The 11,782-nt window shown below is 29.6% G+C and overlaps 6 protein-coding genes across 6 annotated transcripts; 3 read left to right on the forward strand and 3 right to left on the reverse strand.

Annotated features, from left to right (window-relative positions):
• The first annotated feature begins 3 nt into the window (after positions 1-3).
• LOC124490995 (mite allergen Der p 3) lies at positions 4-1,017 on the forward strand. The gene is made up of 2 exons (XM_047053586.2): positions 4-780; positions 856-1,017. Exons 1-2 carry the CDS (start codon positions 91-93, stop codon positions 1,015-1,017), a joined length of 852 nt encoding a protein of 283 aa, XP_046909542.1. The 5' UTR covers positions 4-90.
• Positions 775-1,894, reverse strand: CCDC53 (Coiled-coil domain containing 53). The gene is made up of 2 exons (XM_047053523.2): positions 1,825-1,894; positions 775-1,760 (listed from the first exon to the last, which is right to left on the reverse strand). The coding sequence occupies exon 2, from the start codon at positions 1,619-1,621 to the stop codon at positions 1,025-1,027; it is 597 nt and encodes a 198-aa protein (XP_046909479.1). The 5' UTR covers positions 1,622-1,760; positions 1,825-1,894; the 3' UTR covers positions 775-1,024.
• A 58-nt stretch (positions 1,895-1,952) lies between these two features.
• LOC124490736 (cytochrome P450 1A1) lies at positions 1,953-4,221 on the reverse strand. Its single transcript, XM_047053290.2, has 6 exons — positions 3,668-4,221; positions 3,478-3,605; positions 3,014-3,386; positions 2,823-2,944; positions 2,493-2,748; positions 1,953-2,434 (listed from the first exon to the last, which is right to left on the reverse strand). Exons 1-6 carry the CDS (start codon positions 3,877-3,879, stop codon positions 2,059-2,061), a joined length of 1,467 nt encoding a protein of 488 aa, XP_046909246.1. The 5' UTR covers positions 3,880-4,221; the 3' UTR covers positions 1,953-2,058.
• Positions 4,222-5,166: 945 nt separating this feature from the next.
• tx (Helix-loop-helix protein delilah taxi) lies at positions 5,167-6,863 on the forward strand. The gene has a single exon (XM_047060991.2). It carries the CDS (start codon positions 5,704-5,706, stop codon positions 6,787-6,789), a length of 1,086 nt encoding a protein of 361 aa, XP_046916947.2. The 5' UTR covers positions 5,167-5,703; the 3' UTR covers positions 6,790-6,863.
• A 955-nt stretch (positions 6,864-7,818) lies between these two features.
• On the reverse strand, positions 7,819-9,978 carry LOC124498722 (equilibrative nucleoside transporter 3). Its single transcript, XM_047062516.2, has 7 exons — positions 9,498-9,978; positions 9,364-9,445; positions 9,147-9,295; positions 8,991-9,085; positions 8,642-8,925; positions 8,494-8,583; positions 7,819-8,435 (listed from the first exon to the last, which is right to left on the reverse strand). Exons 1-7 carry the CDS (start codon positions 9,623-9,625, stop codon positions 7,932-7,934), a joined length of 1,332 nt encoding a protein of 443 aa, XP_046918472.2. The 5' UTR covers positions 9,626-9,978; the 3' UTR covers positions 7,819-7,931.
• Dus2 (Dihydrouridine synthase 2) lies at positions 9,959-11,771 on the forward strand. Its single transcript, XM_075736027.1, has 3 exons — positions 9,959-10,409; positions 10,465-11,110; positions 11,169-11,771. Exons 1-3 carry the CDS (start codon positions 10,143-10,145, stop codon positions 11,681-11,683), a joined length of 1,428 nt encoding a protein of 475 aa, XP_075592142.1. The 5' UTR covers positions 9,959-10,142; the 3' UTR covers positions 11,684-11,771.
• Positions 11,772-11,782: the final 11 nt, after the last annotated feature.

An 11,782-nucleotide genomic window follows, 5' to 3' on the forward strand; every position in this document is an offset into this window, starting at 1 on the left:
GACTGATTAATTTTTATGTGATTTTATTTCCATTAATTTACAATAGCTAAAATTTGCGACAAATGTTGGAAATCTATTTGTTACCAAACAATGTATCGTATTTTTATTTTATCATTTTTATTATACAAATCTGATAATATTCATTGTGATAAATTCATTGTGATTGACAATATAGAATTCATTGTTCAAGTGAAAAATAGCCTCTCTTTACCTGGCTGTGGACTTTCCGGCCATTTCGAAAGAATTGCAAATGGCCAAAACAGTTTGGATGGATCATATCCATTTGCAGCAATGCTTTATCGTTATTCAATACCATTCGGTGGTGCTGTTATCATAAATGAAAGATGGCTTTTATCTGCTGCACATAATTTTCGTGACTCGAAACAATCATCAATCTATTCGATCGGTGTGGGTTCGATCAATATCAAGCGTTTGATTATGAAGAAAATTGATAGAATAATTTTACATGAAAAATATCAAGGTCGACAGAAATACGATTTGGCATTGATCAGACTAAAAGAACCTTTGCGATTTGGCCAAACGATTCGACCTATTTGTCTTCCGGATTATTCATTTGAATCACTTAATAATTTAAAAAAAGGTCGTGCCATTGGCTGGGGTTATCGAAATTTTACTAGTTATAAAGTTTCACAGATTTTACAAGAAGTAGACCTAGATATCATTCCATTGAATGAATGTCGCAGCATTTATTCTAAACTAAAACAAGATATAATACATTCACAGATTTGTACATATACAATGAATAAAGATGCCTGTAGTGTAAGATTGTTTAATCATTTGAATCAAATTATTATTATTTCATTATAATTTGAAATTTATTCAAAAATATTTTAGGGGGATTCTGGTGGTCCATTTTTTGCCTATAGAAATGATCGAGCCATTCTTTTCGGTATCATTGATTTTGGTGTGACATGTGCGGATAATTTTCCGGGCGTTAATACGGCCGTCTCTCATTTTCTTCATTGGATTAATAGAATTTTAATAGAAAATCAATAATTTTCATTTATAAATTCAATAATGAAGGTTCGATGCCATCAATGACCATTTTCTGACGAACGGCATTTTCATTCACACCGAATCTAAGCATTCGCTTGTACATTTCTAAACTTTCATTCTGTTCTGAATTATTATTATTTGACAAATTCGTTTCAGGCTCTGATGAACTCGAATCATTTTGTTCTTTTTGTTGATGTTGAGATGTTGTCGTTTGATCAATCACTGTTTCCGTTGTATAAATTTTCGTATCATCTTGTACATTTATCCCATCCTTATCAACATTAAGCATTTCCGGCACGGTCATCACTTGATTATGTTGTTCTACCGTATTCAAATTAACATCGGCACCGATATCATTGCTTAGTAATGTACTATTCACACTATTAAGTTTCATTTCAAGGATGACTAAATTAGCAGAGATATTATCGATCTTACGATTCAAAGTGATTAATTTCGTCTCCAGATGCTCAGTAAAATCATTAAACATTCCAATCATAGCGTACATGTAATTATTGATGAACGTCACTAATGTACCATTATCCAAAGGAGAAACTTTGTTCAGTCGAAAATTTGGATTTCTAAGCAGATGAAAGTTGTGCATCATTTTCTTGATGTTGTTTTTACTGTTGGGTATATAATAAAGTTAAAATAATGAATATGTTCTTTGCTTCTCGATGTGACGAAGATATCCGTATCGATACAAACAAATTATTGCAACATTAATGATAATAACAGACAAAAATCTAGTGATTGACAAGTAACAAAATAAATCAAATCATATGACAATTATATCTAAAACTATAATACCTTTGATGATAATGTTGACCAATTTTTTTTAAAGAAAATAAAAATATGATGAAAACACCGAAACTCGATCATTTTCATAAAGAAAACGCGCCATCTAACAATGAAATTAAGAACAATATACATAATTGTTACAAATTACAATCATTTAATTGTGATAGCAATTAATTGCTTTGAAAATGATATAATTTTTATTTCGAAAAAAATCACATGATGATATGTACACGATAGGATTAATCAACTCTCATTTCGCCATTGAAATGTCAATTGAACATCTTTCTTAGGTCGAACAGTTAGATGATATACTTCATCAAATGCTTCTTCACCGCTAGGTGAAGAAATGGAAAAATTCTGCAGAATGACGACAATGTAAATAAAAAGCCATTTTTTAACAAATGTTTCGGCTACACAAGATCTTTTGCCCAGTGAGAATGGCATGAATCCTTCATGATCTCCGATCATAGTTTTACCATCATCTGTAAGAAACCTGTATGGATTGAAGCGAAATGGATGTTCCCATATAGCAGAATCGTGATGTACAGCCCATATATTAGCGACAACTAATGTATCTTTGGGAATAAAGTGACCTAAAATAGTGGCATCATCAGTAGATCTAAAAAAAGAAAAATATTGTTAAAATCACTAATTGGTAAAGAATTTATGATGTATACCTTCGTGTAAAATTGAAAGGCAGGACAGTTTTCCATCGAAATACTTCATTCAAGAATGCCGTAGTGAATGGCATTCGAATTTCATCTTTGAAATCGGGTATTCGCTGTAAGCCTATGGTTTTTTCAATCTCTTTAAACATAACTTGTTGATATTCGGTGAAATAAGCCATTGATATTAATGACCATTCAAATGATGATATAAAAGCTTCACAGCCAAAACTAAGAAATACCTGACAATTGGCTCGCAATTTATCGACTATCAATAAAAATGAAAATGAAAAGCAACAGGTTATTTTGTTTCATTTTAAAATTAATGATGATGATACTCACTAGACATTGTAGTCGATGTATAATTGGTTTTTTTGGCTTGCATCTCCAAAATATAATAATCAATTAAATCACGAATGGAAGACTCATTTCTCATTGATTTGAAATGATTTTTTGCTTCATTTCTGTTTGTATTTATTAAAATTACGCAAATGTTTTGTAATAATGATAAATATGTGATCAATGAATCTTACTTGAAAAATTTGGCAAATAATGTAAAATGATGATGATTAAACATGACAAATAATTTGTAAAAGGTTTTCGCTATCCATGATGGATATAGCGATAAAATCGAAATTCTAAGAAAAAGTGCTGAATCGAATAACGATTTCGATGAAATATAATGTCGTCCAAAGATAAATGAATAGAAAAAATTATTCACATATTTTGTGATATTTTTACGGCTTTCTATTGGAGTACCATTGGACCGTTTCAAATATATCAACAATGACTTGAGTTCATTAACTAGATTTTTGAAAATATTTGGACTATCAAAGCAGGTTTTGAATATTGTTTCAAAAAATCGACGATCTTCCCGCCAACTAGAGTGATTATCATCGATTAAACCTAAATAATAATAACGATATGATTATCATCATTATTGAAAGGATAATGATTATAACAAAAGTAATTAATTTATTTATTTATTAATACTGACTTTTCACTCCAGTTACCAATGAAAACATTGAAACATCAGGACGGCCAAGAAAAGAATCTTTTCGTAATGCATTTCTCACTGAATCCCAGTCATTTAGAATGACAATTTTTTGCTCACCAAGTGGCAGTCTACGATTGAAAATGGAAAATATTTCAATTTATTTATTTAATATGGAATATATATTACATACGTATAAATCGAACCATATTGTTCGCCAAGTTTCCAAAGAGTATGATGAGGATTTTTTCCCAAAAATGGGAGATAACCAAGCAGTGGAAAACCACTGGGACCTTTAGGCAAACGTTTATCTTTATTTAATGATACCAAATAACGTAGAAATAATAGAATCAACACTATGGAACTAAGATTAGATGTAATATAAGTTGATATCGACCATAACATTGCAAACGATGAAAAAACAAATAATCAGATTCAATTATAGATTCATAGAATTTGTTGCTGACATATTGTTTGAATCATGTGTCCGAAAAAATCAATGAATCAATTTATGAGAATTGATTTTAATTTAATATGTATCAATCATTTGATACAATTGCGTTTATTTTTATTCTATTCAACAATCGCGAAAATTTAATTTGTTCTGTACGCGTACATTTAGTACAATAATGATGATCATAATACTTTAGTGATTATGAAAAAAAAAATAAAATAAAATAAAAACCACTTGATTATTATTTCACTATTAAAATGAAATGATAATTATTGTTTACTATTATATATATTGAATTAATAGAATAGATTATTATAAAAATAAATAGTAGGCGGTAATCACACACACACGCCCATTACTCACACATACCACTTATACTACACAACACCACCACTACAACTGATGGCATAAACATACAAAAGACACGATATATGTACATATATAACCTCCGACACAAACACACAGGACACCTGACTTATATTCTACGTTTCATATTGATCCAATTGGATATTATAAAGATTATAATTCTATCCATTAAGATTAATTCTATATTATTATTATTATTGGATTTTCATGCAATCCTATGTTTCAGCTCATCCTCATGGTCCTTATATTATCCACAATATGTATAAAGAGAGAAAATAATCGATTTAGACAGCAGCATATTAGTAATAGTACTAATAGTGCCATCTCTGCATATAATTTATTTTTGTTTTATAAGGCCATTTTTTTGATCCACTTGTTGCTTCAATTAAAGATTTTTTTTTTGCTTTGAAAATGATTTTTTCTATTAACTCGTAAACAACAGGATCAGCAAAATTTGTTGTTGTTATTTTGATATTTCATTTCAATAATCGGACCATTGATTATTTTATAATGCTAATATCAACAAGTTTTCGATTGATTAGAAATTGATAACTTATTGAACGAAAAAAATAAAAATTTGATTTATAATGCCTTCAATTAATGGCTGGTATGAAGATTATGGTCAATAAATCACATTGTTTTTATCCCTCTCGTTTATTGATCTAGAATTAAAGTTCCGAGTACATGAAAAACATACACAAACATTTTATTCATACCTAGCCCATAGAGCCATTTTTTTGCTATGAGCATCACAACCAAAAAGGTGAAAAATAAGAAAGAGAGAAAAAAAATCTAGGATTTCTTCTTTTCTTGCCCAAATGTTTCGTAGCGTTTACGGACTTGGCCAAGACCGTCATAATAATCATTGATGATGCTATACACAATTTGAAATTCATTTAAGAAAAAAAAAGGAAAATATTCTCTCGAACACTTGTATAGGCGGACTTGTTTTCATCGTTAAAGAAACGAACTATTGGTCGTTTCATATAATAAGATTACTTGAAGATATATCCCACACAATTTTTCACTTCACCTATGAGGACGTAAATTTGATGCACGATTATTAATTGAACACACACACACACACACACAAACACATATCCATATATGTGGCGAACAAGCTTCAATGATGATGATGAACGGCAGTAGTCGTTGATGACTGGTTGGTCGTTTTTTCTTCGGTTTGGTCGTTCATTTCAAAGTAATCGTTGATTGCATTAATCCATACCATTCTTAGTCGAGTCAGTTTATAGTAATCATGTTATGATGATGATTTTAAAATTGAAATTTGTTTAATTCTAATGCTATTTTCACAAAACAATTGACTGACATGATATGAATACATTTTTTCCGTTACCAGTGTTTGATTCATTGTGTTGTTTGTTTGTTTGTGTGATAATCATTACAAAATGGATTCGACAGTGACCAAAACCAATCAAGATCATAATGATCAAAATGATCAAAACAAAACAAAGATGACTATAAGAAAAGAAAAGATCGTCAAAGTATCGACTGGAAAAAAATATAATCTACGAATCAAATCTAATTCAACATCATCACAACAATCAAGTAATATTAATCGAAACGTTCGTAATGAATCACGTAATCCGATTGTCAAACATAAGCCTCCACCATTGAGTAAATATCGTCGAAAGACTGCCAATTTACGAGAAAGATGTCGAATGCAAGAAATTAATGATGCATTCAAAAGATTACAAAGTGTTGTTCCTGATATATTCTCAATAACAGATGAAAGATCCAGTCAATCGATGGCTAAATTGACGAAAATCAATACGCTTAAATTGGCCGTCAATTATATTTCAGCATTGACACAAATATTACGACAACCGGAAACGGAAAGTGAATGTCCAAATTATGGCCATGATAATGAAAATATTCAACCATCGAGTGAAAATCATAAAGATAAAGCTACTATTTCCACCACAGTGACAAATCGAACCATTTCCAATAATTTGAATAATGGCAACATAAGCTGTAACAATAACAACATTCAACATGTACCAAGTTCCATGATACCGAATTTACATATAGGTATCCATAAAAATATTCACCAATATTCTAATTCTAATCAACCATATTGCAATACTAGTGAACCGATTTATTGTGGGCAATATTCATTGAATAACCATGACAGTGATACACAAAAACAAACACAGCAAAATCAAGTCGTTGGTTTGTCGAATATGATGGAAACATTTGTATTTGATCATTTAATTGATAATCGCCAACAGCAACAACAACAACAATCAGATAATAATTTTATAACAAGTAACATAATCGATTATAGACAAACAACAAGTCAACAAGCCATAATGAACATGAAAAATAATCATGATAATAATGTTAATAGTACATGCTTAGCTATAGAACAAGAGCAACAATTCAATCATCATCATCATGATAATAATAATGAACAAATGGAAGGCATCATTCTTGATGATTTGGATAGCCTATTTGATGATTATGTTTCCTGATTGATTGATTGTATGTCCGTCCTATTACTATTATATAAATAAATAAAATATAAACCTGTATATTATTATTATAATGATGATTCGTATTTTTTTTTTAAAGAAAAAGAATAAATATTCACACTTTTTTTATATACATTGAAAATCCTGTTTGAATTCAAATCTTAATCAAATTTGAATAATAATAAAGTTTTTAAAGCTAACAAACACAGTGAAGAAGAGATATGAATCCTGAAAAAAAAATTAATTTAAACAATCCAATCATTGTGTGTGTGTGTGTGTGTTTGTCTTTCTCTGCATGTGCATATATGCATATTTTGTGTGATGCGGACCTAGAATGTTTTTTTTTTATTTTATTTAATTCAACATTACTCATACTTACTTGATTCGATTTATGCATCACTATAATAATGATGATGATGATGCTAATGGTGATGACTATGAAATTCTTTTAAAGCACTCACACACACACACATAATATACTTCATAAAGAATATGATGGGTAAGAAAATGTTGCCAGACGGGCTAACTAGATCAAATACACACACACACACTTGAATCATTAACATTCGAAACGAGAGCAACAACTTGAATGAAAAAAACCAAATTAAACGAACAAGATCAAGTCGACGCCTAAAACTCATTATCAGTATCCAAGATTATGACCATATCTCTTCTTTGTCAATGAACGATAGATAGATAGAAAAATGAACGAATGAAAAAAAAAATGAAAGGTGAGATGCACACATTCATTGAAGTATGTCTATATATTATATGTTGAAGGTCAATTATTCAATACAAGTTAAAATTTTTTTCCAATTTTCGTTTTTGTTTGATTTGTATACTTTACCTGGTGTATTCCCCCCTCTTTATTCCATACAAATACGTTTTTTCATAACAACAAGCTAAAGGAATTTCAAAAATTATTAAAGACTTTTTCTTCAGTATTTAAACTAAATTTATTTACTGATAATTTCTATTGATACGTTTGAGGACATTTGAGGATTGTCATATAAAAATAGAAATAATAAAATAGAATTGATTTAATGTTTATTCTAATAAATAACATTAAAAAATATATATATAAAGTTATAATAGTCATTGTTTATAATAATCTAATAATATGTTCTACAATATAAAATTTATTATAAAAGATCGATAACAAATGGTGATGTAAGTGAACCTAATGTAAGTCCAAGACCTAAAAATGCAATCAAAAAATATCCTGACATATGACGATATTCTTCAGGCATTAATTGTGGCCCATTAACAAATACATTCAATACAAGATAACCATTAAGTAATGCGAATATAAAATTGAATATAATAAAAAATGTTTCGGATGTAAAGAACACTAAATGATGTCTAGGTTGAGCATTACAATAGAGAAAAATAGGAATGAACAATAAACGAAATAATGAAATTATCATTATGGTATATCCATGATTTTTAGTGAGCAGAACAAATTGTCCCATATATCGACCAAGAAAATCGCCCAAATTAAATACAAGAAAACATGTTATCGGTAGAATAAATTTTTCTGGTATAACAGTTTCATGATCAACAGGTGTTATTAGAACGAATAAGCTAGGATAGATGGATATTGTAACCCAAAAGACAAACGTAAGCGTTAAACAGAATGGCCACATCTATAATTCATAATGATTTTATATAAATGAGAATACGATCAATGATGATATACATTACATTTTTGAAAATTTGTCCAAATAATGACAGATTCATTGGAACATTGTTTTCCAAGCTAGATGAAACATATACAAATGATGAATAGAATGGCTATGAAAATTGTAAATAAAAATTACAATTGAAATTCAATAACTAATAATTATAAAACCTTTTTTCGTATGTACAAGTATAGTGCAAACGTTGCTATCAAAACCAAATTGGCCAGAAGAAAAAATATGAAAACATTGTTTACCAATGTACGATGTCCCAACAATGAGAATATCTTGGTGGATGCGGCAAATAAACCGGACATTGCCTGACCGGCAACCATTGTTTGTACATATTTCAAAGGAAACAATGCAGCAAGACCAATGAAAATTGCCTGAATAAAAATGGCAGCTGCATTCACAATGAATACTAGAATTAATAATATTTTCAAAAATGCATTTTGATCTGAAACGATATAAATAGATGACCATGATTATTATATCACATTAGTAATAAGAAAAATACATTACATCCATCAGTATCGATTTTGACAAAAATTGTGATTACAACAAAAGTTATGATGGTAAATAGAAAAGCAAGATGGATTTTCAAATCAATGGTAATCCTACGAAAAAATACCCATTTAAGAATCAATAGTTCACAATATTAATTTGAATTGAACTTACCTATGAAAATATTGTGTCATACTAACAAGATAAACGAGTAAAAATGGTGAATTACAGGCAATGATCAAATAACTATCAAAAAATTTCTGAAGTTCTGTCTTATCATGAGTATCTGTTGAATTTACATCTCTAAATTTGTAATTCCATAACTTTTCCACATAAAAAAAAAATCACGATTAGATTGCCGTGATATGACAAAAAAAATGTGCTCACTTACATCATCAGCAGTGATTAGAAAATTCATTGGCAACAATTGTACCAAACCAATCATGAAGAATAGAATTCGAGCCAAATGAAATCTAAAGAAATTTAAATCAGAACAAGTAAAAAAAATGTGATAATTATAACTACCTATCAATTTCGATGCTATCAATATCTTCGTTTATATTAGTCGATGATTCATACGTGTCCAGCGTTGGTTCAGATTCTCGAACATCACCATTAATGTCCAGAATTGGTTCAACATCTCGTGATGTCATTTTTTCTATGAATTCTTCTTTCAACCGTTAAATGCGTAATGTCAAAAAACAAATGTCGATTTACATAAAATTGTTGAATTTAAGAATGGTCTGATTAAGTTTTATTACATTGGATTGTTTTACTATGATATGAAAGACTAATCTCAATTTTATGGGTGTAAAAATGAAATTTTTGATATAAACTATAAATGTTTTAAGACCTAGTGTTGGTTAAGAAGTTTTTTTTTATTATCATTATTATCGTTAATGATTACCATCTTTGTTAGTATTTCAATATTTATGGAAATACACCAAATCATCCATTTTTCTGGAAATTGAGCAATGCTCAATCAAGTATTCGCAATGAGGACTATGTTTACACAACTTTTCGAGAGATCGTACATTTTGAATAGCATCTATGCCATGTGCCAAATGATCGACGATGATTTTTTGATTTGTTTACGTTTACGAAATTTCGCAGAATAAAATAATAAAACATATATGTGATGAATCTTTTTATCATAGATACAAAAAGACAATGACGAATTCAGAAAATGACCATAATCATTTGTATAGGAACAAAATGATCCTTGGCCCAATGGTACGAATTGGAACGCTACCAATGCGTATATTAGCACTTCAATATGGGGCCGATCTTGTTTATACAGATGAAATTATCGATTTTAAATTGATAAAATCGAAACGTTATGTAAATGATGCTTTAGGAACTATTGATTTCGTTGATGATGATGGTGTTGTCGTATTTCGAACTTGTTCATTGGAAAAAGACAGAGTTATATTGCAAGTATGTGTTTCATTATGAGGAATTGTAAAAATTCATTAATTTTTCACCTTGATAGATTGGAACAAACGATCCTGATCGAGCTGTCATCGCGGCACAAATGGTTGAAGATGACGTTGCCGGTATCGATATTAATATGGGTTGTCCCAAATCCTTTTCAATTAAAGGTGGTATGGGGGCTGCATTATTGAAGAAACCAGATTTGGTTCAAAACATAATTCGATCATTGAAAGCGAAAATTCGAAAACCAATCTCCTGTAAAATTCGAGTATTTGATAGTCTTGATTCTACATTGAATCTTTTGAAATTGATTGAAGAAGCTGGTGCCAATGCAATTGCCATTCATGGACGCACCATTGATGAACGACCCAGACATCCAAATCGTAATGATTATATACGTGCAGCCGCATATACATTGAATATACCGGTGATTGCCAACGGTGATTCCTGTAGAATCAACAATTATGAGGACATGAAAATTTTTCAGGAAAAAACTCGTGCTTCATCTGTTATGGTTTCACGATCAGCCATGAAGAATTGTTCAATATTTGATCCATCCAATATGATCAAAGATGTTGATGATGTGATAAAAGAATATCTTAAATTAGCGATTCGTTATGATAATACAACTGGCAACACTAAATATTGTATATTACAAATGTTGGGCAATATGCAAGAATATGGCATTGGAAAACTTGTTGCCGGTAAGAATTGTAATTAATAATTGAGTAAGCCTAATTAAATTATGGTTTTTGAATTTAGGTGCTCGTGATCTTAAAACTATCAGTGATATATATGAAATAAACGATTATTATGAAAATATCTGCAATAGTAGAAATTTGTACAAACAGATTTCTATAATTCCTACATCAATACAAGATAATGGTCATGAGGATAAATCACCCATTAACAACGATATGATTGAATTACCAATCATATTTGTTAAAAGGGTCTTCGCTCATTCAAATTATCCAAAAACCATTCTGAATAAATGGTTAATGAAAAACAATTTCGAAAATCCCCGTTTTGAAACTAAACAAATTGAGAAAAGATTCCATTCAATATTATATTTCCAAGGTAAATCATATGCTACACCATATCTGGAAAATACAAAAAAAAATGCCGAACAATCAGCAGCATTAGTGATAATTATCAAACTTGGCCTATGTGATGATCGCAAAATAATCGATACATGTATGATCAACAAAGCGGAGAATAATTCCATGTCTATACTCGAGTATCGACATCAAGGACGAACATATCTAATCAGACGTTGAACTCATTAAATTTTCATTCTTTGTATCATTCATTCTTTCAATCAAATTTTTTTTTAAATTAAATTATAAATAATTGAATTTCATCAAAGTGTCCAAAAT

This window comes from Dermatophagoides farinae, chromosome 2 (genome assembly GCF_024713945.1).
Source record: "Dermatophagoides farinae isolate YC_2012a chromosome 2, ASM2471394v1, whole genome shotgun sequence".
NCBI classification, from domain to species: domain Eukaryota; kingdom Metazoa; phylum Arthropoda; class Arachnida; order Sarcoptiformes; family Pyroglyphidae; genus Dermatophagoides; species Dermatophagoides farinae.

What these genes read in the sequence shown, in the direction of transcription:
- LOC124490995 (XM_047053586.2), top strand. Translation starts at nt 91, where the DNA reads ATGTATCGTATTTTTATTTTATCATTTTTATTATACAAATCTGATAAT. An exon ending in TGAATAAAGATGCCTGTAGT is followed by an intron (nt 781 to 855) that starts GTAAGATTGTTT and finishes AAAATATTTTAG; the next exon opens with GGGGATTCTGGTGGTCCATT.
- CCDC53 (XM_047053523.2), bottom strand. Translation starts at nt 1,621, where the DNA reads ATGATGCACAACTTTCATCTGCTTAGAAATCCAAATTTTCGACTGAAC.
- LOC124490736 (XM_047053290.2), bottom strand. Translation starts at nt 3,879, where the DNA reads ATGTTATGGTCGATATCAACTTATATTACATCTAATCTTAGTTCCATA. An exon ending in ATTGGTAACTGGAGTGAAAA is followed by an intron (nt 3,387 to 3,477) that starts GTCAGTATTAAT and finishes ATTATTATTTAG; the next exon opens with GTTTAATCGATGATAATCAC. An exon ending in TACATCGACTACAATGTCTA is followed by an intron (nt 2,749 to 2,822) that starts GTGAGTATCATC and finishes TTTTATTGATAG; the next exon opens with TCGATAAATTGCGAGCCAAT.
- tx (XM_047060991.2), top strand. Translation starts at nt 5,704, where the DNA reads ATGGATTCGACAGTGACCAAAACCAATCAAGATCATAATGATCAAAAT.
- LOC124498722 (XM_047062516.2), bottom strand. Translation starts at nt 9,625, where the DNA reads ATGACATCACGAGATGTTGAACCAATTCTGGACATTAATGGTGATGTT. An exon ending in ATGACACAATATTTTCATAG is followed by an intron (nt 9,086 to 9,146) that starts GTAAGTTCAATT and finishes ATTTTTTCGTAG; the next exon opens with GATTACCATTGATTTGAAAA. An exon ending in CAAAATCGATACTGATGGAT is followed by an intron (nt 8,926 to 8,990) that starts GTAATGTATTTT and finishes ATATCGTTTCAG; the next exon opens with ATCAAAATGCATTTTTGAAA.
- Dus2 (XM_075736027.1), top strand. Translation starts at nt 10,143, where the DNA reads ATGACGAATTCAGAAAATGACCATAATCATTTGTATAGGAACAAAATG. An exon ending in AAGACAGAGTTATATTGCAA is followed by an intron (nt 10,410 to 10,464) that starts GTATGTGTTTCA and finishes TCACCTTGATAG; the next exon opens with ATTGGAACAAACGATCCTGA. An exon ending in CATTGGAAAACTTGTTGCCG is followed by an intron (nt 11,111 to 11,168) that starts GTAAGAATTGTA and finishes TTTTGAATTTAG; the next exon opens with GTGCTCGTGATCTTAAAACT.